The 20,951-nt window shown below is 43.5% G+C and overlaps 1 protein-coding gene across 1 annotated transcript in view; it reads right to left on the reverse strand.

The window, feature by feature from the left end:
* COL19A1 (collagen type XIX alpha 1 chain) overlaps positions 1 to 20,951 on the reverse strand; it is a 348,702-nt gene that overhangs the window by 11,748 nt on the left and 316,003 nt on the right. The window contains exons 42-48 of the mRNA XM_053665015.1: positions 20,376 to 20,420; positions 17,258 to 17,302; positions 17,104 to 17,166; positions 12,661 to 12,696; positions 12,481 to 12,525; positions 9,948 to 10,118; positions 8,179 to 8,245 (exon numbers count right to left, since the gene is read on the reverse strand). Coding sequence (XP_053520990.1) covers positions 8,179 to 8,245; positions 9,948 to 10,118; positions 12,481 to 12,525; positions 12,661 to 12,696; positions 17,104 to 17,166; positions 17,258 to 17,302; positions 20,376 to 20,420 — 472 coding nt within the window. The remainder of the gene's footprint in view (positions 1 to 8,178; positions 8,246 to 9,947; positions 10,119 to 12,480; positions 12,526 to 12,660; positions 12,697 to 17,103; positions 17,167 to 17,257; positions 17,303 to 20,375; positions 20,421 to 20,951) is intronic.

Genomic DNA, 20,951 nt, shown 5'->3' on the forward strand with positions numbered 1-20,951 from the left:
TTTAAACTTCGTTGGTTTGCTTGTATTTTGTATATCTCATTTAACAAATCTAATAGTATGCAACAAGATTTAAAATAGGAGACTGGTCCCTGGCTGGTGTGGCTCAGTGGATTGGATGCCAGCTTGAGAGCTGGTGGGTTGCTGGTTTGACTCCTGGCTGGGGCTCCAGGCCCTTAGTAGAGGCAACCACACATTGATGTTTCTCTCCTTGCCTTTCTCCCTCCTTTCCCCTCTCTAAAAATAAATAAGTAAAATCTTTAAAATAGGGGACTGGAGGAAGGCAATATCCTTGCCCTCACTAACAAAAATTAACCACATTGTTTCTTTTTTTTCTTTTACATATTTTCTTCAAAAGCAAACTCAAATGATTTTATCTGTAAAGCTAACTTATACACAATTTTTCAAGGACACATCTAGTGTGTAATAAGAGATGAATCTTGAATGTGAAAAATTCAGCATAGGTTTGATGCAGACAAATCTTCCAGAAAATGCTCAGTGATTAAATCAGTGTTCATTTGCAAGTAAGGGCCAAATGACAGAAATATTCTAGAAACTATAGCTACCAGTTAGAAAAAACAAAGGCCAAATCATACAGACCTTATAAAGAGTTACTTCAATTTTTTCCAGTTTTTTTCACTTACTTTAGTTCATTTAGTTAGACTGTAAAGGCACATTTGCTTTAAAAATGTGTTTTTTTAAAATATACTTTTAAACAAAGAGCAAATTACTCCCGAGAAAAGCCTAGTTTTTAATGGGTTTTCAATTTAAAAAAAAAACTTCCTAAAAACTGTAGGTCCATACACTGTTAAAGAAAGTGAAACAAAGAAGTTTTTCAGAGTTATGGAGAGAAAACCCCAACAAATGTGGAGTATTTGCTGAACTGATTAAAAGAATCTTGACCCTATACTCACATCCTCAAATCACAAAGTAGGCAGAATAAAAACATTATGAGGCTCCCAGACCAGGGTCTCTGACTGCAGACTGACTGACAGTGATGGGAGACCAGTGAGGGTCTGAAGAAATCACTGGCCTTTCAGCGAAGCTTTTTACTACCTGACTGCGCATGCTTGGGACGTGTTGGGTTGATGTTAATATGTTTGTTTTTATTAACAACAGACAAAACACATCTGTAATTAATTAATATACAGTCATAATTTTATAAATCATTACATTGAATATAGTTATATCTTCATGATATTAAATTGTAAACTGGGTGTTGTATAAACAAACATGAAGTTCAGTGATTATAACTTGAAAGTTTGCAAACTATTTGTTGTTTTCAATTTAAAAAACATATATTTCAGTACACTTTTTCTTAACTTAAGACATATCTCTTTGAATACCTCAATGTCTAAATGCAAGTATTCACAGTACTAATTTTTCCTCTTCTATACATGAATTACGTTTACAGGTAATTTGCTTGGGGTGTTTTTAAAATATTTTAATAACACAAGAAAATTAAAAACGATTGCTTCTAGCTGTAAATAATCTAGCATTAAGATATGTTCAGTAATAGTTATTCAGCATACGAGTAATTACTTTTGAATCCTGCTCTAATTCTCTACAACTCAATAATGTTTCCGAGTCTCTAAATGAATTGTAAAGACCTGTATTTTATAACTGCTTGTCCTGTGTTGTCGGGGACCCTTCATCAATTAAACTGTTATTGGCTATGCTTTCTAATGAGGCAGGAAATTGAAGAGTGCAGACAGCAGCTGGCATAAGCCAAGCCCACATGGTCCTCTGTCAAGGCAAACCCACACTGTGACACGTGAGACCAGTGGCTTGTCTGCCTCAGAGAATGGGCTCAGTCACATGTGCAGACATTAGTATGAAATAGTGAGAAATCACCTCTATGGAGGATGGACACCCCAATGTCACCTGGCCCACGTTTACCTTCTATTTCACAGATAGAGTTTGTAAATATTTTCAAAGAGAGAAATTAATCTTTTTCGCCTAATGCCCATTCAAATGTTTAACTGCCCATGTTCTTTATTCAGCTTCAACCTTTTCGTTTGTTAGCCCATAGTGGAAACAGAAAGTCGTTAATGAGTATTTCTCTTGAGAAATCAGTCATATACTTAAAAATATTGTTACTGCTTAGCCTTCAGGTTAGACAACTTTTACTTAATAGGCTTGGTAACTTTTTTTCCCTAAATCACTTTTTGGTTCCCCTGTTCCAGGGCTTTGCCATACATCTCTTAAATGTGGAAACCAAAACTACATACAGTTGACTCAGAAGGGTCAAAAATATCAGAAGGATAATTTCCTTTTATATCTTAGTAATTATATTCTAATTTCATTTTAATCGTTAATTCAAAAGCATCATTTAATGAATTGGTATTCACTTGGCGGTTCATCATGCCCCCAAGATTGACATGGCCACACTTAACTCCGGCCCAGTTCTTTGCCACCTTGTAAACAGGTTGCTTTGAAATGTCACTGTGGGTAAAGACAGTGGACTGAACACATGTACCTGCTTTGACCCTCTTCTAAATCCCTGAAAAAGAAGTTAAGATATTTTGAAAGGCACAACACCACAGGGAATAGAGAGACTATGAAAGGAGACAACATAAAATTTTGGAAGCCGAGAGCCAGATGGCTGTCAAACCATAAGCTCATGAAAGTCTTAGGAACTTTTATGTTCTTAACACTTTTTATGTAAGTGCAAGTGACACCTGCAAATGGGGGTAATGCACGGAAACTGAAATAAGGAGAACTGGTTGAAGGACTGTTTAAGCAATAGCCTTAGAAATCCCTGTCTCTGCTCCATACAGCTGGGTAGTTGCCCTTCCCTGAGCCAAGCGAAAGACTGAAAGAAGGCTCATTATCTGAAAAGGCTACACAGACTGTCTCTGCTCTGGGCACCACAGACCCCACTGAAATGCGGGCTCCCCTTCTGAAAACAAGAAGAATTAGTGAGGATTTGTATGCTTAATGCCGAAGCCCCCGCCCTGTTCTCCCACTTTGCTCCCCAAAGGCTGGAGGCCAGGAGGAAGGAAAGTGTTTCCTCTGGGGAATCCGACCAGAAACAGAGCTAAGACTAAAAGACACTGAAGTCTGAGGATCCCACAATTAAAAATCCCAGCTAGACTGCCCTAAAGAGAAGCTTGTGATTGGCAAGCCTCACTGTTCACTCACAACTTCTGGTTTGTTAGGGCCCATTCTTATGTAGGGGCAGACAACCAAGGAAATACTGTAAGATGAATGATAGATCCAAACAAAGAAACAGAAAGAAGCAAACTGGACAAAATAGGGACTATGCTATGGAAAATGTTTTTAAAAGCATTCTATATTTATAGATCCAATTACGTATATCTATAGATGATGTGTGTGTACATACGTAGATGAATACCTTATTTGTAGAAATGCAAGGGGACATGTTGCAACCTTGGAACAGAAGCACAGGAGAATACATATTTATATATATGAATAAAAACGGAGAAAACAGGCAGAAGTGTTTTCCTGGACCCTGGGGGTCTGGAGGCAGAAGTACTGTTCAGGGGCACGGAGCCTTCACCTTCCTGTTCTCCCACAAGGGCAGGCGTGGCCGTGTCAGTTCCAAGTTTGTATCAAGAATCAAAAGAGCCAGCTGCGTGTCCACATTCCTGTACAGCTTGGGACTCTCAACCATTCTAATCTCATGGCACATGGCATATAGAAACTAATTAGTAAAATTCTGCGGCACACCAAAAAATAGTGTATTTTTTGCTAATCTGACAAAAATAGTTATAATTTTAATTCATTCACGCCTGATGGTTTTTGTCATATCAGTTGTCATTTTCTTATTTGACAAGCTAAGGGGAAAGAGATCAGTGTCCCTGACTAAACAGTCAGGTATTGCATGTTTTAAAAATTCTTGTAGGCACACTGGTTGAAAATTGCTGTTATACAGGGTGGTAAATTCTTCATGTGTGAGGAGTTAAATCTCCAGGTATAATAGAGGGTTATCATAGCAAGAATTAAGCTTCTTGGATGTGGAAAGATCCTAATTTTATGTGGGAAGCATCGGTGGCAGCTGTAAAGTCCTTATAATACTATACAAACAAATAGACACACAGCATCTGTCCTGCTTTGTGTGGCCACCTTGCTTACAAAAGGATCTGACCGGTTAGCCAATCAAATCAGGAATTTAGCTTTCAGCTGGGTGCATGTTTGTGTACCGTGATCCACCCAAAACCCAGACTTGGGGAAGGTGGGAAAACACCTTCCTCCACCCCGGCTGGGTTTGGGACGCAGCATCGGGTGCGGGAGGAGGGCTAGGGGGCCTGGAGAGTAGCCCACACACAGTGCGAGGTCTGTGGGGGTGTTGTAGCAGGGGGGCCACCCGGGAATTCTCAAAAGGAGTTGGAAAGCTTAATGAGGTGAGCCCACATTTTGGATCCTGGTCAAGGGCTTCACACCTGGGATGATAAAATGGGGGAGCAGGATCCCCTAAAAACTCCCTTGAGCCCCTGATAGTCCATGACTTGCTGAGTAGAGAGGATCACTCTAGAGGCTGTAGATGTGAGTGGGGCAGAGATAGGCACTGGCTGGCACTGACCCAGCTCTCTGGTGAAATTGGTAAGGAAACAAGAGGCAGAAGGATGTGGCTTAACTGTAGCACATAACTGTACATGTTTTAACATGGGAAAATTAGTCTTTGCTTTTTTAAAAAGATTTTATTAATTTGTTCTTAGAGAGACAGGGAGGGAGGGAGAAAGAGAGGGAGGAAAACATCGATGTGTGGTTTCCTTTCACACGCTCCCACTGGGGACCTGGCCTGCAACCCAGGCATGGGCCCTGACTGGGAATTGAAGTGGTGACCTTTTGGTTCGCAGGCTGGCACTCAGTCCACTGAGCCACATCCGCCAGGGCAATCTTTGCTTTCATAGAGAAAATTTCCTGAAAGTGAGAACCACCATGACATTGGAGCTCTATGATTTGTGAAAATGCACTTTTTCTATGTTTGTAACAGTGTTCAGAAGCCATGGAAAAAGTGACTTCTAAGTGGAAAAGTAAATGGACTGAATTCGAATAATCTTGAGACAAATTAACTGAAGCACTAAATATCTAAATTTGGGTTTCAGGTGCAATTTTGTTTGGGAGGTGAGAATTTTGTGGGGCTGGTGCCAACAGAGATAAAAGGAGAGGGGGTATCATGCGTGGAGTCTCAGAGTCTAGAAGTGTCAGGAAAAAATTTCCCTGTGGGCCTCGTTAGCATATTGTCTTAAGCCTAAGACATCTGCGGCTTCTGAGGGAGACTGGACCTAGCTTGGCTGGAAGAGGCTGAGAAAGGTGGTGGGAGAGACAGGGGGAAGCCAGAGGGGACCTGAGGAAGACTGCACCGCACCACAGCTTCCAGGGGGCAGTGAGGACTCTGAGAGAGGAAGGAGGGGCTAGAATGCAGAGGGGAGCTGGAAGACTTGGAGGCAGAGCTATCGAGAAACTGCCAGCAGCGGGGAGCCTGCCCCAAGTCAGCTAAGAGCAGTCAGATTCCCCTGATCTCCTCCCAGGAGGCTGACAGCCTTTCTTGGGAGTTGGCACTGGCCGGGCAGAGTGGGCAGCTGGGAGCCTTTCCCCTGCAGAAACGGCCGTGTCTCCTCTGCTACCGGGGGCCATGCCTTCAGCCACGGGACCGAAAATGAACACCTCTCACATCTCAACACAAAATACTTTTCTGACAATGCTTGGTTATATTTTTGGATATTCTTAACTAGCCTTTAAAGAAGTTGGACTTGTGAACTGCTGAATTATTTAATATATATTTTTATCTAAAGTTTTCTGCAAAATAGAAATTCAGTATTAAACCTGCCTGAGGTAAAAGATAACTGAATGAGAACCCATGGAAATGAGGAATGAAAGGAGAATTTTAGATCGTAATCCAAAAGCGTGTACTTGCTGGCATTCTCCCTCTCCTACTGAAGATCCCAGACACCCTGCGCCCGGGCTGGCCTCACGGACAGGCTCCCTGAGACTCGCACAGGGTCCCGGCTCAGAAGGGCCCTCTGCTCCGTACAATGTTCTGCTGTTGCTGTTTTCTGTCCTTGATGAATTTTGAACATGCGCACTCAGAGTTTCATTTTTTTTTTTTTTGAGTCCTGCCTATGCCTCTCTAGTCCTCAGTGTTCCTCCGGGGAAATTCTGTGTCTTATTCTTTGTCAGGCAGTGATGCTTGAGAAATGCTTGTTGAGGAGGAATGTTTGAACTGCAAAGTTTGGAGCCTAATCCAAGATGCTTGATTTAAAAGTCAAAGAGGGAAGAAAACAGAAAGAAAAGAAAAGGAGATTTTAAAATTCAGGGGCAACATTAAAATTAGAAAGAGACAACTGGTAGCTGAAAAACAAAGAAGGGACCATTGTATCAATTAGCCATCATGTCAGAGCACTGTACAGATGCTTTGTAGAGGTCGGGGTAAACTGAGATCAACAGCATGGATTCATGGCCTCCTAAGAAATTACTTCTTTTTCTATTTTGTCACTGAAGTGGCTAAAAGTCTCTGTGTTACTCTGCTCTATCTCTAGTATTCAGGTGAAATAAGATAATGTGCTCTCAAGCTCTGAGACTTTGGTCTCATGCTAATTACTGCTTATAATAATCAGAGCTGTTTGCAGAAGATTGAAGATGAGCCTGGGGCATTTTGTAATTTTATTCCTTGCAAATTCAATAATGTATTTTTAGTTCAGCAAAGGAAAGATACTCTACAAGAGAAGCAGGAGGTATGAGAGCCAATGTGGATTTATTTTCTAAAGACAAACAACTCCCACTTTATTAAGTTCACAGTGGAGGGGAGTGATCTTGATTTTAGCAAATCATCTGACAAAATCACAGGATATCCTGTGGGTAGATAGAGAAATGCAGAGTGGATTTTAGGACAACTGTAGGGGTTCAGAGCTAAGAAAAACAAGAGGTCAACAGGGGACTTACAAATGGGCAGGGGGAACACAGTGGGATTTAGAAAGGCCTAATCCTGGACTTTGTTAAGATTTAAAATTTCTATGAATAATTAGAATGAGGGCAATGCTTATACATACAATTTAGAGAAGACACAAAACTACGGGGACCAGCCAACCTGCCCGATGAGACAACATTCCAAACCGTATGTTCAGGTTGGAACGATGTATCAACACGGATCATTTGAAAGTGAGTAAGAAGTAACATAAAATCACACACTTAGATTTTAAATATGAAAACAGCACGTAATAAGAAATTCCTATTTTTTTTTTAAAGTTTGTAAAGGAAAATCCAAGGTTGTTAGTTACTCAAAATGAATCAACAGTGTGCAATGGATGCGGTAAAAAAAAAAGACATGTCTTAGGCTGTATCACTGAGGTGTCTGTCTCAGGGGTCAGAACGCTTTCTCTGCAAAAGTCAGTAAATGTCCAAGGCTTTGCAGGCTACACCGCCCCTGTCACAACTCGTCAGCTCTGCTTCCCTGGCATGAAAGCAGCCTGAGAAAACGCGTATACGGGAATGAGCGTGGCTGTGCTCCAATGAACCTTGATTTAGGGACACAAATGTGAAGTTTTCTCATGTCATGAAATATTATTTTCATTTTAAGAAAACATTTAAAATGTGCCACACCCTGTACCCGCACCCCCAAAGTAAAACCCCTTCTCACATGGGCTGAACTAGCACAGGGGGCAGGTGCACTGGGCTGGTGGGCCACAGTTCGCTGACTGACCCTGGTCTAGATCAAAAGACACTATACTCTGCCCTGGTCAGAATACTCCTGGGGGAATGAAGGTCATTAAAAAATCACCAGGGCACCAAAGATTCTCTTCCTCTCTCCTTCCCTTCCCCTCTAAAGATAAGTAAATAAAATCTTTAAAAAAAAACTTCACGTTTCTCAAGGGCAATGATTGTGGAGGAGCTGGATATACTCACTGCACAGAGGAGAAAACTGAGGAAGAGGACCACGGAGACTGAAAAAGACTTGAAGGGCTGTCATGTGACTGGAGGCAGCTCCCACACTTGTGCCATTTAGCAGATGAACTGGGGCAGGAAGTTAAAGGGAGGCAACTGCAACCTTTAACGTAGCAGAAGGAAATCTTTTCTATCAAATAGAGCTGCCCTGTTGGAAAATGGGTTGCCTCTTAAAGTTGTTAAGTGATCATCTTTTGAGAATGTTGTCGAAGGGATTTCTCAGTGGATGAGAATTGGTAAAAAATTCAGAAATGTTTATTAAGCAAATCTAACCTTCAAAGATCCTTAGAACCTCTTGATTAATATACTTCTTTATTTCTTCGAATGAGACCGCATCAGCCTGAAGGAGGAAAAACAGGTCTGTTAATAGAGCAGAGCACAAATGAACAGAGAATATTAATATTGGGTTGGAATGCATAGTTGGAGCTTCTGTAGAGACATAGTTATCAAGCAAAATGCTTTTGGCAACTCACTATATTAAGTAATAAATATCTTTTGTTTTGATCAAAGGCTAGGGAGAAGTCGAAGTGCATAATTGCTTTAAAAGCTGTGGGCTGAAATCATAGGCAGTGATGTGAACATATTTCCTCTTAAATGGACAGACACTGCTTCATCTAATTAGGAAAGACATTTCATATTACTTCATTTTCTGAAGTTATAGGATTTGAACAGTGTGGTCACAATGTCAATGTCCCAGGCAGGATTTGACTTCTAACTGGTCCCTGGACGCTAGTGAAGCCATTATCTAACTGATATCAGTTAGACTTTTCAAGAGAAGACAACCCAGAAGAGAACTATAAGTATGCTGAATTATTCTTTAAAATTTTTATGCATGGGATAAAGCTTACTCAATATCACCCACTTCATGGTAAAGTTTATTCTGTAATTTACACTCTGCAGACATATTTGGATTAAACACTTTTTTAAGAGAAAATCAAGTAGATATATGATGTCAGTTGAGGCTTTAACTTCTTGACAATTAAACTTACATGACTCTGCCAAAGATCAAAATATTTATAATACTAATGTTTTACTATAGCCCTTGATATTTTAAAAGGGAAATTCTAACCATCCTTTTTCATGATGGTTAGAATTTCTAAGTATTTTATTACTCTTCTTTGTATTGGGTGGTTATTGTCCAGAGTGCGGCATTAAAGACAATGAGACGGGTGCAGAAAGTAATGATTTCTGTTAGGACACATGGTTCCAAGAATACCCTCTTTCAACATTTTATTTTCACTGTGTATGGGACAAATGACCTTGAATTAATGCATTTGATACCAACTATTGACACAGCATGGAGAGGTCATTCTACAGGCTTTATTCAGGGAGAGTTTAGGGAGTGTGGGTAAAAATAAAGGAGTATGCAAGTCGTGGGAATGCTCTGGTAATGACTGATCGCCTGAGGGCAGCATGTCCTTCACTCCCTAACCTTCCTCCTTGACTCTCCTTTCCTCCTGACGTGGACAGTTTCAGATTAAGTTCCTCTGTGCAACGGCCACCCACCATGCCTCCTGAGGACACTAATGAAGACACGGGCTTCTGTACCCAAACATTCTTGGCCCAACTGGTCTCTGCTTCAGAGCGCTACTCAGAGCAGATCTGTTGTTCAGACAGTCAACAAAATGGAGTTTTAATAGGAAACAGACATAGTATGTATTTTCTGTGTAGTGTAAGGAGACATTCGAGACAGTAGTTAGGAGCATGGCTTTGGAGTCAGTGGAACATAGGTGTGACCCGTGAAATACCTGTGACCTCAGACAAGTTGACTCTCAGTTCTGCCTTTGTGAAAGTGGCACGGGAGCCACCCCTGTCCCTCCAGGTTAGTTCTGAGGACCCAGGGAGGCAATGCATAGCGAGTGCATTACCAGAGCTTAGCAGAGCGTCCGGTGCATAACCTAAAAGAATTGGCAGCTACTGGACCCTTGCAGAGATGAGATTGGGTTCATTTTATTGATTTTGAAAGAATTCTTACTTTCATGGGAAAAGGGATGTGTGGTCAGTGCGAGCCAGGAGCTCCTGGATCTGTGCGGGCCACTTACCGGAATACCGGGGGCGCCGGGCTGGCCGGGGGGGCCTTGGTGCCCAGGGGACCCCATGGAGCCCTTGATTCCTGGTGGCCCCACAGGACCGATGTCTCCCTTCATGCCCGGAAGGCCTGGCTTTCCCTGTTCACCTTGTGGGCCCCTGTCTCCTGGGATTCCCTGATCACCCTGCAAAAGAAAACAAATAATTATAAAGAATGTCTTCTATAACTGCAAGAGCTGTGGTTAAGAGCAAAGGATCTGGGTTAATATTGGCACTCACTAGCTGTAAGACCTTGGATAAGTGAATTAAATTCACTGTGGCCAAGCTTTCTCTCCCACAAAGGGAGGATATTAATAGTGCCCACTAAGCAGGGCGGTGCTGAGAAATAAATGAGCAAACTCCAGTCAAGTGCTCAGAACGATGCCTGGCACAGTGAAGGCTTTGCAGGAAAAAGTCAGCAACCACGCTGAGTGTGCCCAGTTTCCAGTCCAGAATAACGACGCTTTTGAAAGTCAGCAATAGTAGCTGTCACTTCAGGCCTGGTCTCCTTGGCAAGAACAAAGGAAGACTGCCGAGAGGATTTCATCGCTGAGGTTTTCCACTCAAAAGAACTTCAGGGTACTCAAAATGCCTCCCCAATCCTGTTCTTTTCTTTTTTCCTGCTTGCCCTTGTATGTTTGGTCTTTATCATACTCTGTAGGTTGGTTTCTGTGCTCGCGTTTTCTGTGAGTGTGTGAGTGTGTGAGTGTGTGTGTGTGTGTGTGTGTGAGAAAGAGGGTCAGAGACAGGAGAGGCAGAAGATGGCAGGTGTTTCTGTTTTCCAACACTCAGCTCCGCAACTCCACGAGGTGACGGCCACACCAGCTGTGATGGAACAGTGCACTGAAGCGGCCCTACAGCTCACTGCTGGTCTTTTATTTGTGGCTTCTCTGCAAAAGTCCAACTATTTCTCTTGAGTAAAACATGGTGAAAACTAATGAACGATTATTGCGATCTATTTGATCATGGAATCAAGAGGTATATAAAGAAGGAAACATAGGTGGATCTAATTTCAGTGGTACTATCTGTTATGAAAATGTATCTGCATCCAAGTATATCAACCCACCTCCGATTTGGAGAAGTATCTGAGATTGGTAACATAAGAAAAAGAAATAAAAGAAACACTAGTATAGTGGATCAATACCTTGATAATGTGCCAAACAGACACAATCTTTAACATATTAAAATTATTTTATAATTTAGGCATAGAGATGTTCATTATAGTAATGCTTATAATAAGAAAAACTGGGAAAAAACCTAAATCCTCCCCAAAGGGGGACTAGGAGGGTGAAATAAGGTGTATCATGTATCAAACAGAATAGTAACATACAGTCACTGAAAGGTAGCTGTAGAAATATATTTACTTGCATGGAAAGATAGTCAGTATATGTTATTAGGCAAAAAAAGTCATTTACAAAAAATTATGAGTTTACTTTTGGAAAAAGTATATATTCACTTGTATTGCTATATTAAGTATGTGTGTATGCCAGACAGAGAGGGATGGAAATAGGGCCAAAATACCGATAGAGCCTGTCTCTGTGTAGGGGGCAAGGTAGAATTATTTTTGTATTTATAATGTCTCTATTTCCATGTTTCCTTCAGCCAGTATGGATTATTTATGGAATAGTAAGTAAAGACTAGGACACTAGACACCAACACACACACACACACACACACACACACACACACACACACACACACGCAGCCCTTCCTAGGGCTCCACCACATAAGAATGAGTGAGAAACCTGCGGCAGTGGAATGGCTCCAGCTCCATGAGAGGACGTTCAGGCTCGTTCAACAACACAGCGGGAAGTTGGAATGATGATATTAACAACCAAAACAATTACAATGAAGGCATACGACGTAAGTGGCCTCAGTAGTGACTCTGCACATTTGGTTGCCCTCTCCCTTCTGTCCATCCTCACACCACCCCCCTCACTCCATTCCCCTAGGTCAGGGGGCCTCGACTACGGCAACTCCCCAGGAGGCATTTGATGATGTCTGGGGGGACCTCTGTGGTCGTCCCAACGGGAGGGAGGGTGGTGCTACCCCATCTAGTGGACAGAGGCCAGAGATGCTGCTAAATACCTACAATGCACGGGACAGGTGCCTACAGCAAAGAATGACTGCCCCCAATATCACAGTGCTGAACCCCATTCTAGGTTAAGAGAACACGGGTGATGGTCATAGTAGGGACATGTATATGAGACAGGAGGATGACAAAGCTTTCCAAAGCAAAGTAGCAAACTGGACTTAGCTGGGTATAAAAAAGCCAGCCATGTATCTGCCCTATGGCCTGCTTCTGGGACCTCTAATTGTCCTGGTTTATGTCTAGCAGAGATCTAGGACCGTACTGCTTTTCACCCTGAGAGATTTCCATCCTAGGATCGCTCTACCCTTCTCATCCTGAGAGATTTTGGGGAGGTCTACACAAATAACTGTGAACTCGAAGGATGGGGCAGTGGTAGCAGACACTCTTTAACAATGATCCAAATGGGATATACATACACGTTCTCCTTTGGGGCCTCTGTCTCCAGGCTTACCCACGATGCCCTGAAAAACAGACGTCAGCGTGAAAAATCACTGCTCGCCAAGAGTTTTCCTCAATTTGCTCCGCCAGGTTTTCTGCTGTCAGGCAATTCTGCAATTTTGCATTAGAACATTCATTTTAAATGGTGTTTTCCATACCTGAGTACCTGGTAATCCATCTTTTCCATTTATTCCCTGTAATGACAAAAAAAGATTAATATTTCTAATTGGGTGATGACAGACACAGTTAGGATAACAGACAGTGAAAGGGCAAACCTGCAAGGACTTAATCATATTCCCACTGAGATGTTGGCAGTACCGAGTGACGACATGGAAAACAAAATCGATACAACCAGACAGCCTTGAATTTAAATTCTGACTCTGTCATTTAAAAATTCCATTTACTTCAGACAATTTACTTTAATGGCATCAGCTTCTACACTTATAAAGTGAAGATAAAATAACGGCCTTAAAACTGAAGACTTCGTGAAATAACAGAAAATGCCTAGCTCGCTGTAAACAGGCAATGGGGCGATTTTCGCGGCTTATTCGGTGAGATACATTCTGAGAAATGAGAAGGTGCCCGTGGTGCTGGGTGGCCGGGACATGGCATTTACTGCTTCTGCCTGACAATTTTTTCCAGCACGAAGAATCAGTCTCAGTAAATGGTCTCGCTTGCTGCTGGGGAAATTTCATAACATGGTCAGAGCATGGTCTTAATATGAAATAAACTGTCAACCTGAGAATGATTGTTATTTTTCAGCTGGAAAATATGAAAGCAAGGACTCTGTAATCATGGTTTTTTGAGAGTATTAAGAAGTGGCTTTTTATTAGTAAACTGGAAGTTTCCCAGACTTTATAAGGCAGCTCTGGAGGTGGTAATAAAGCCCAGTCCTGCTCGGAGATTTATAAATCAGGGAGAACTATTGGCTGGGAGATGTGAGAAAGAAAACCTCTTGGGGGTCAAATCAAATACCAAGGGTCCGGCGGCAGATGTGTTTTGAGATTTGATTTGAAGAAGGAGATCAAGGTGAGGAAAATGATTTCTTAGCCAGCAGGCAATTGCATGGATATGCTTCTTTGAAAAGCTGAGGAGACTTTTATTGTGCACCAGGGAACGGGTTTTGTGAGGAAGTGCAGACGGCCACATGTTTTCACTGCTGTAAATTACACCGAAACCTGTCACAGCCGAGAACCCAGCCCGAGTCCCCAAGCCCTCGGACAGGTCCTGGGCATCATCTAGAGTACTTTAACTAAGAACATGTTACCTTAAGCGTACAGTTCAAAGAATTTATGACACGCACAGACACAGGCAGCAAAGATAAAGCTGGTTAACGAGAGGATGTAAGAAACAACTATGTCACTTGAATAAAGGAAGACAAATCTGGTGTGAAAATGTAATTCATGTTTTTGGTAACAATCTAACAAAGGAAATAACCCTTATAGGCTTTTTTGGGGGGTCTCATAATTCACCCAAGAGGGTCATGTGTATCCTCTTTAGTATAGGAAGGTGTTACTACCTGGCTTCGCTTGCGGGAGGTGTTTTCAGAGATTTTTACATAACGTATGCATATTGTACTTGCTTCTCTGTCCCCTCACCTTACCTATGGGAGGAACCCAGTATAACCAACTTCCTGTCTACTACATGTCTGCATCTGAGCAAGGAACTGTGGTTGAAGAAAACCACGCATCCCTGCGCACTCGGTCCAATCTAGATGCAGGATGGCAGGTGGCAAGAAGCCCTCCGCGTTCCTAGGCCACCCTTCCGCATTTCTTCACTGCACTCTTCCCTTCTCTCCACAGCACTCTTCCGCATATTTTCCTAGCTCTTCCAAAGTCCAGCATCATCACCCCACTCCTCATATTCAGCTGGTGACCTCATTTCCTCCTTCACTGAGGATATAGATGGGAGAGAACCACCTCCCCTTCCTTCCTTCCACCAGATCCACCAGCTACTTGCATTTTGTTTGGACTTCTGCCTCCTGTTAAGGAGGGAGGAACTGCCCCATTTCCTGTTCAGACCATTCTCCACTGTGAGCGGAATACCGGTCTTCTCCCCTTACCCCGAGTTATCTGTACTCCCTCATACCATCACAGTTTCCCCTCTCGGCCATCCCCTCTTGGCCATCTTTCTTCACGGGTCATCCCATGAAGAAGGTACTAACTTGCTGCAATCCCCCCACCAGGACCTCTACATTGCAAAAGCCAGTGGGGAATGATCAGCTCGTCATCACTTACCTGCGTGTTTATCGCTCCTTTCTTTTAAAACACTTAGTTCCCCTGACATCCAAGCCCCTTATTCACCTGGTTTTCTTCGTATCTCATTGGCTGCGCTTTCTTAGTTTTTCTGCTAGGCCCTCTTCCTAATGGGGGAAGTGTCCTCTTTCCTTCCTTACCACAGAGACTCCATCTCATCCAGGCTCAGGTTTGAACACCGACATCAGTCTCTCCAATGGATTAATTCCAAATGTTTAGGTCCATGCTGACTTGGCATTTCCCATCTTGGTCTTTCCTCCACAAACTGCCCGTGTCTAGTCTTTCCCGTCGCACCCAACAGACCACTCTGACATCCCTGCTCATGCCTCAGACCACAGCTCTAGCTTGTCTCTCCACCACACTCCACATCTGGTCCACCAGCGAGTTTGCTTGGCTGTCCCTTCAATCCCGAATACTCCTGTCCCTCATGACCTCCTGGTTCTCGGCGCTGTTCTCGCTCACAGATCCTCTGGCAGTTCCTCTGCTTTCACCCTGCTCCCTGCAGTCTGCTCTCCATACACTAGTCACAACGATCCTTTAAAATGCAGTCCAATCATCTTCCTTCCCCTTTCCAAGCACTCCAGTGACTTTCCATCATGCTTCAAATGAAACCCAAACTCCATTCAAGATTTAGACGTTCTGCCCTGGCTGGTGTGGCTCAGTGGACTGAGCATCAGCCTGCTAACCAAAGGGTTACCAGTTTAATTCCCAGTCAGGACACATGCCTGGGTTGTAGGCCAGGTCCCCAGTAGGGAGCTCATGAGAAGCAACCACATATTGATGTTTCTCTCTCTCTTCCCCTCTCTCTAAAAATAAATAAATAAAATCTTTATATAAAAAATATTTAGAAGTTCCTTGTGGCCCGGTCACTGCCTACTTCTCCTTCACCCTCTTTCCCACTTTTCTTTAGCTTAGTTCATTCTGAACTTGCCTTTTGCAGTTCTTGCAATGCACCATGCTCTACTAGCCATTTCTTCTTCCGGAAACAATGTCCTCCCACCCCCAACCTCCCTGGGGCTTGAGCTCTCAAAAACCTTTTGTGCAGGGTTTGCTCAAGAGGCATGCCTCTGGGACCACCCCGCTGAATGCTGCTCTATTACTTCATTCTGCTTAGATCTGCCCACTGTGTGCGTACTTCCATGTGTACTTGCCTGCTATTCGTCTGTGTCTCTATCCTGGAATGTAAACCCCACGGGTTGCTAACACCCAGTGCAAAGCCTCGCATGCAGCAGGTGCTTAAAAAATACTTGCTGAATAAACAAATTGCTTTTAGCATAATCCCCAGGAAACCCAGAGGTCAGCATTTACGAGCTGGCTCCCAGGGGTTGGCAATGGGGAGTCGGTAAGGGAAGATAAAGGGAGGCGGGGAATGAAACTGGTGTTTAGTGAGCACCTCCCACGGGCAGACCCTGGAAATGCTCACCCCAATCACCTTACTTAAGTGACTCACAATGCCCTTTGAGTCATAATTCGAACCCAGATCTTCCCACTGGTAGATTGCAGATGCTTCCCATGTCTTCACACGGCCTCCTCTGGGGAGAGATGGTAGTCAGGGAACCCACTGACATGAAGGTTTCACAAAGATACTGAGCCGGTCTCGTGAACTCTGTGCTGCTTGTTTATATTCAGCACCCTCTTCTCCTGACAGCACCCCCTCCCCACACAGGCCGCAGCAAATAAAGGAGCCAAGGGGGCAGTGACCTTCTATGAAAAAAAGGCCCTGAGCCTGGGATAGGTCTTATTCATGTTTATGTCCCCTCCCTCAGGGCCCACACCTCCTTAGCAAACGGCAGGGACTAGATGAACGTATGTTGAATTGAATTACTAGGAGTGGTGGTTACAATGTCACAGCGATACTATCTATCAGTAGCCGAGAGCTCTTTAGGACACAAGGGGATGATATATTTGGCAGTGATGATTTATGAAAGTGTAAGAACAAGGCACATATTATAAAGAAGGGAACCTGAGAAACTAGCTTCTACTTTAGTCTTTAGCTTAACACAAAGGTGTTATATCTGTGAATTTTCATTTTCTTTACAGTTTAGGATGTGATGGGCTATTTTATTTTTTAACTCCACTGAGAACATTAGAAACAATGGATCTAATTTCCTGATGCTTGAAACAAAAAAAAAATCTCACCTTTCTCTTTCTTGCATAAGACATAAAGATACCTCATAGAGAGCCAGAACACACAGTGAGAACCACATCCCCAAATCCATTGGTAAACCTTCACTTACTTCCTTAGAAACTACTTATTTAAATCTCAGATTTTCTGAGGAGATAGGTGAAGAGAGATGCTTAGAACATTTCCCTAAATGGCAAATTTTAAACCACAGAAGTTCTTACTGGCTTTCCTGAGGGTCCTTCCGGTCCAGGGAAACCGATGTCTCCAACGGGTCCTCTCTCACCCTGCGGACACGCCCAGAAACATTAATTGCCAGGAAGAGCTTTCAGACTGCATGCAGTGTGACAAAAGACAGCTGTTACGTAACCAACTCACCGGTTCCCCTGGAACTCCTGGAGGCCCCGGGGCTCCAGGTTTCCCCTGGGGAATCAAATCAAGGAGAAACGTTAGGAGCCAAATTACTGAACGATGCCACATGCTTAAGCACACCCCCGCCCCCGTGAGTTTACTGTGCTGCCCGGCTGTGGCTGTCCCCACTAAAATGGCATTCCTAATGGGACAGAGTCCCAGTGACCCCGAACTCAACCCTGCGGGCTCTTGGGTACAGGCTGGAGTACAGCTCTCTGAAAGTGCAAGTGTGTGTATGTCGGAGGGGTAGGACGGAAGGGTATGTTTTTGAAAATGTTAAGCAGATGCATCCTCACTTCTGGACATCCCTCTGGTGCCTAATTGACTGGCAGTTCTTTACGTTAGGTGGTGGGAGTGCACAGAGTGTCAAAGAAATCCTTTCTTAGGCTACAGTTTTGCAACAGGGTTTCAAAGGTTGCAACAGGCGATAGCCTGACAAAGCCCTTGTTCCATTTGAAAAGCTGTGTTTTGTTGAAAGGGAGAGGACAAGACTGATTTGCTCCAATACATATCGATAGCTGTGTCCTGAGGCGCTGACAGGGGACCGTCCTGGGGTGGAGAGACCACAGGCCTGGGTGAGTGAGGAAGACGGTCCAGGGGAGTCTGGAAGAGGGAAAGTGTAGAAGGGTCCAGACCAGACATAAGAGTGTTGCCTTTGAGAAGGTCCTGTCTCTTGGACCTAACATGGTTGGGAAAGACAAACCAAGTGGAGCAGTAGGTGCAGGTTGTGAGGCAGTCCAATAAGGGAGGGCTTTTCCCTATTTGCTGTTTAGAATTTTGGGAGGAGGCCCCCCTCACAGGTGAAGGTATGGCTGAGTGGTGAAGCAGGCGGAGGCCAGGCTGGGAGAACACCCCTGGCTTCCCCACAGTCGGTGTGGGCGAGCAGGAGCTCCTGCGACTTCTGTGGGCCCGAGCTGGGGATGTGTGAGAGCTGAGAAGGCCGATCACCAAAAGGGTCTGAGCATGGGGCTCGGGGGTGCAGAGTGCTTGGGCCTCGAGATCTGAGACAAAAGGATGAGGCACATAGACAGCAGCCAGCAGCCATCCCAAAGATCGGCTGGTGCCGGCGGAGGTCTCGGTGAGCCCAGGTGTGGTGAGGGATGCATGGTCGCCGGTGGTGCCGCCCACTGCCAACACGTACAGACCCTTCCCCTGTGCACCCACCCATTTGCTATCCTGGGAGGAAGGGGACAAAGGAGACCTAGAAGAATGCCTGCACAGGCCTGAATATTCTAGAAAGGGTCTAGAATATTCTAGAACTGGTCTATTCTAGAAGAACAGGACTGGGTTCCCTTGATAGTGCTCAGCAGAGTGACCGCAATGTGTCTGACGAGGTGGGTCTCAACCAGAACAATCACCTTAAACTTGTTTTTTCTTACTGTGGTTCAGATGTGCACAACATAAAATCTACCAATTTAAACATTTTGGTATTAAGTATATTCAGTGGTATTAAGTATATTCATGCTGTTGTGTGACCACCACCATTATTTCCAGAATATTTTAACTATTTTATTTCCCAAGCCTCTAACAGGTCTGGTTATAAAAAACAACTGTTGTGTATTTAATTATAGCACTGTTTATTTGCATGTGCAAAATTTTTTACCCTTTCCTAACTTTTGTATCTGTCAGTTTATTCTCTTAATTATGAGATGAAAAACTGCACGTCATCCCTAATTTCAATCATGCTGCAGCCTTAACGAATATTTTTTAAATTCTTCATTTGGATTGCCTTTGGAGTCTGTCACTCATCTTTTAAATACCTTCAGTGGTTGCCAATGATCTTTCTCTGAAGAGAGATTTAATTTAGGGTCATGGCCACCAGTGATTTGTGGTCACTCCCAGGTAAAGACAGTGGGGCATGAAGTCCGTTACACCACGTGGAGACAAAAGCAGGCGCGAGTGAATGTAAGGGGTGCGGCTTGTCAGGGGACTTGGGGCAGTTACATCGTTAGGAATGGTAGTCAGGGGAGAGGGGAAGGGATGGGGTAAGCTGTGGGCCAACTTTTAAGAAGAATATTTTCTTATACAAAATATTTTGTAGTGCTTGCTAAAGAAAATATTTCCATGTTACTTTTCATCATACTGACATTTTAACTTGATCTAGAACAGCTAAATAAGGAGATGTCATCCTCTGTAATAAATGGTCTTGTATAGACTGTGAACAGGTTTTAATTTTGTTATTCGATTTAGCAACTTAATAGAGGGAAGTAGAGCGGCTACTGGCCTTTCCAGGGAAGGCGTGGAGGTAGGTGGTGGTGGGTAGCAGAGTAGCTGGAGGCAGGGGGCTCTGGCTGGTGCTGGGTAGTGGTGGGGGTGATGGATGGGCCCACTTCATCTTTCTCATATGAGTTCAAGCACCTGGTTTCCACTGACTTTCCTACCCTGCGCCTACCTGGCGGGGGCACCTAGCAAGAGATAAATAGGCTTTCATAAAGCATGACCACAAAATTTTAATTAGAGCATCATGAAGATCAGAACGATCCCCAGGGCTCTGAGAAACTATTTCAACCTTTCCTGGAGCACATTCTATTCATTTGAAAAGACCTTGAGGAGATGAAAACATCTGACATCAGAGAGCAACAAAAATGATTAATATTATTGAAGGGCTAGTTTATGAGGAAACATTAGCAGCAATAAAGCTCTGCTAATAACACTGGGCTGAGGAACAACTCAGGCAGCCTGCCGTTTGATGCAAAGAACTTGAAGTGCATGCCCGAGGACGAGAGCCTTACCACTTGAGGACCAAGAAACCTTGACATATGGCCAAAGCAGAGAAACAAAAGAGACTTCTCAAAGCCGTGCTTGTATATTAATGTTTCATGACAGGTAATTGGGCTTCCCCATACCCCTTAGAGAATTGGGGAAGAAAAAAAAACAAAGCCAAAAAAAAAGAGAGAAGGATGAAAATGAAGGATCATTCTTGAGGTGGGAGTGGAGCAGATGGTTTTATTTTTTAAACTGGAGGTGGCAGGACCCTGGTGTCGTGGGAGCCACCGAGTGCTCCCCAGCTGGGTCTGGACCTCATGTCTGCTCCGGGGGCACAACTGCTCACCCAAGAAAACCACGCGAGATCATCTGGACTCACCCACATGCCGGCTTCTCCTGGGGGGCCTGCTGGGCCTCGATCTCCCTGTTGAAATAAAAAAAAGTGGTACTTATAATGATATCTATAAAATATTTACCTATAAAATGAGTGCTCGAATAATCGTTTAAATTTGGTTAAGTTTTTCTCTGGAATTGAGAAGCAGTATCAGTATCAGCTGGTGTGATGCTAGAGGGTAGATGGAAAAATGACAAAAGGAGGAGCCAGCTGAACCTGTTAGCTTTTTTCTTCTTCATAAAACGAAAGCAAATAATCGTAATGAGAAGAAGCATTCATTTGATCATTTCTGCGACCCATTCTTAATAGGACTCTTCATATACTTACAGCTAAAATTAGTCAATATTTCTATTCCACACATTCAAAGTAATTCATTACTAATACTTAAGGGAGTGAGCATACTGAATTCTACTTAAAAGCTTTTCCTATACTTGTCTCATTGGATGCAGGGTTAGAATGAAGATATTTAGAACAAGGAATTTTGTAGTTCTCATTAGGCCAATCAGAAGATCCTTTGAATTGCTCTGAACAGCGGAGTGACTCAACAGTTTTACCAAAGGC

The sequence above is a fragment of the Artibeus jamaicensis genome, unplaced genomic scaffold (genome assembly GCF_021234435.1).
Source record: "Artibeus jamaicensis isolate MK-2021 breed Jamaican fruit bat unplaced genomic scaffold, CSHL_Jam_final contig_388, whole genome shotgun sequence".
Taxonomy (NCBI): Eukaryota; Metazoa; Chordata; class Mammalia; order Chiroptera; family Phyllostomidae; genus Artibeus; species Artibeus jamaicensis.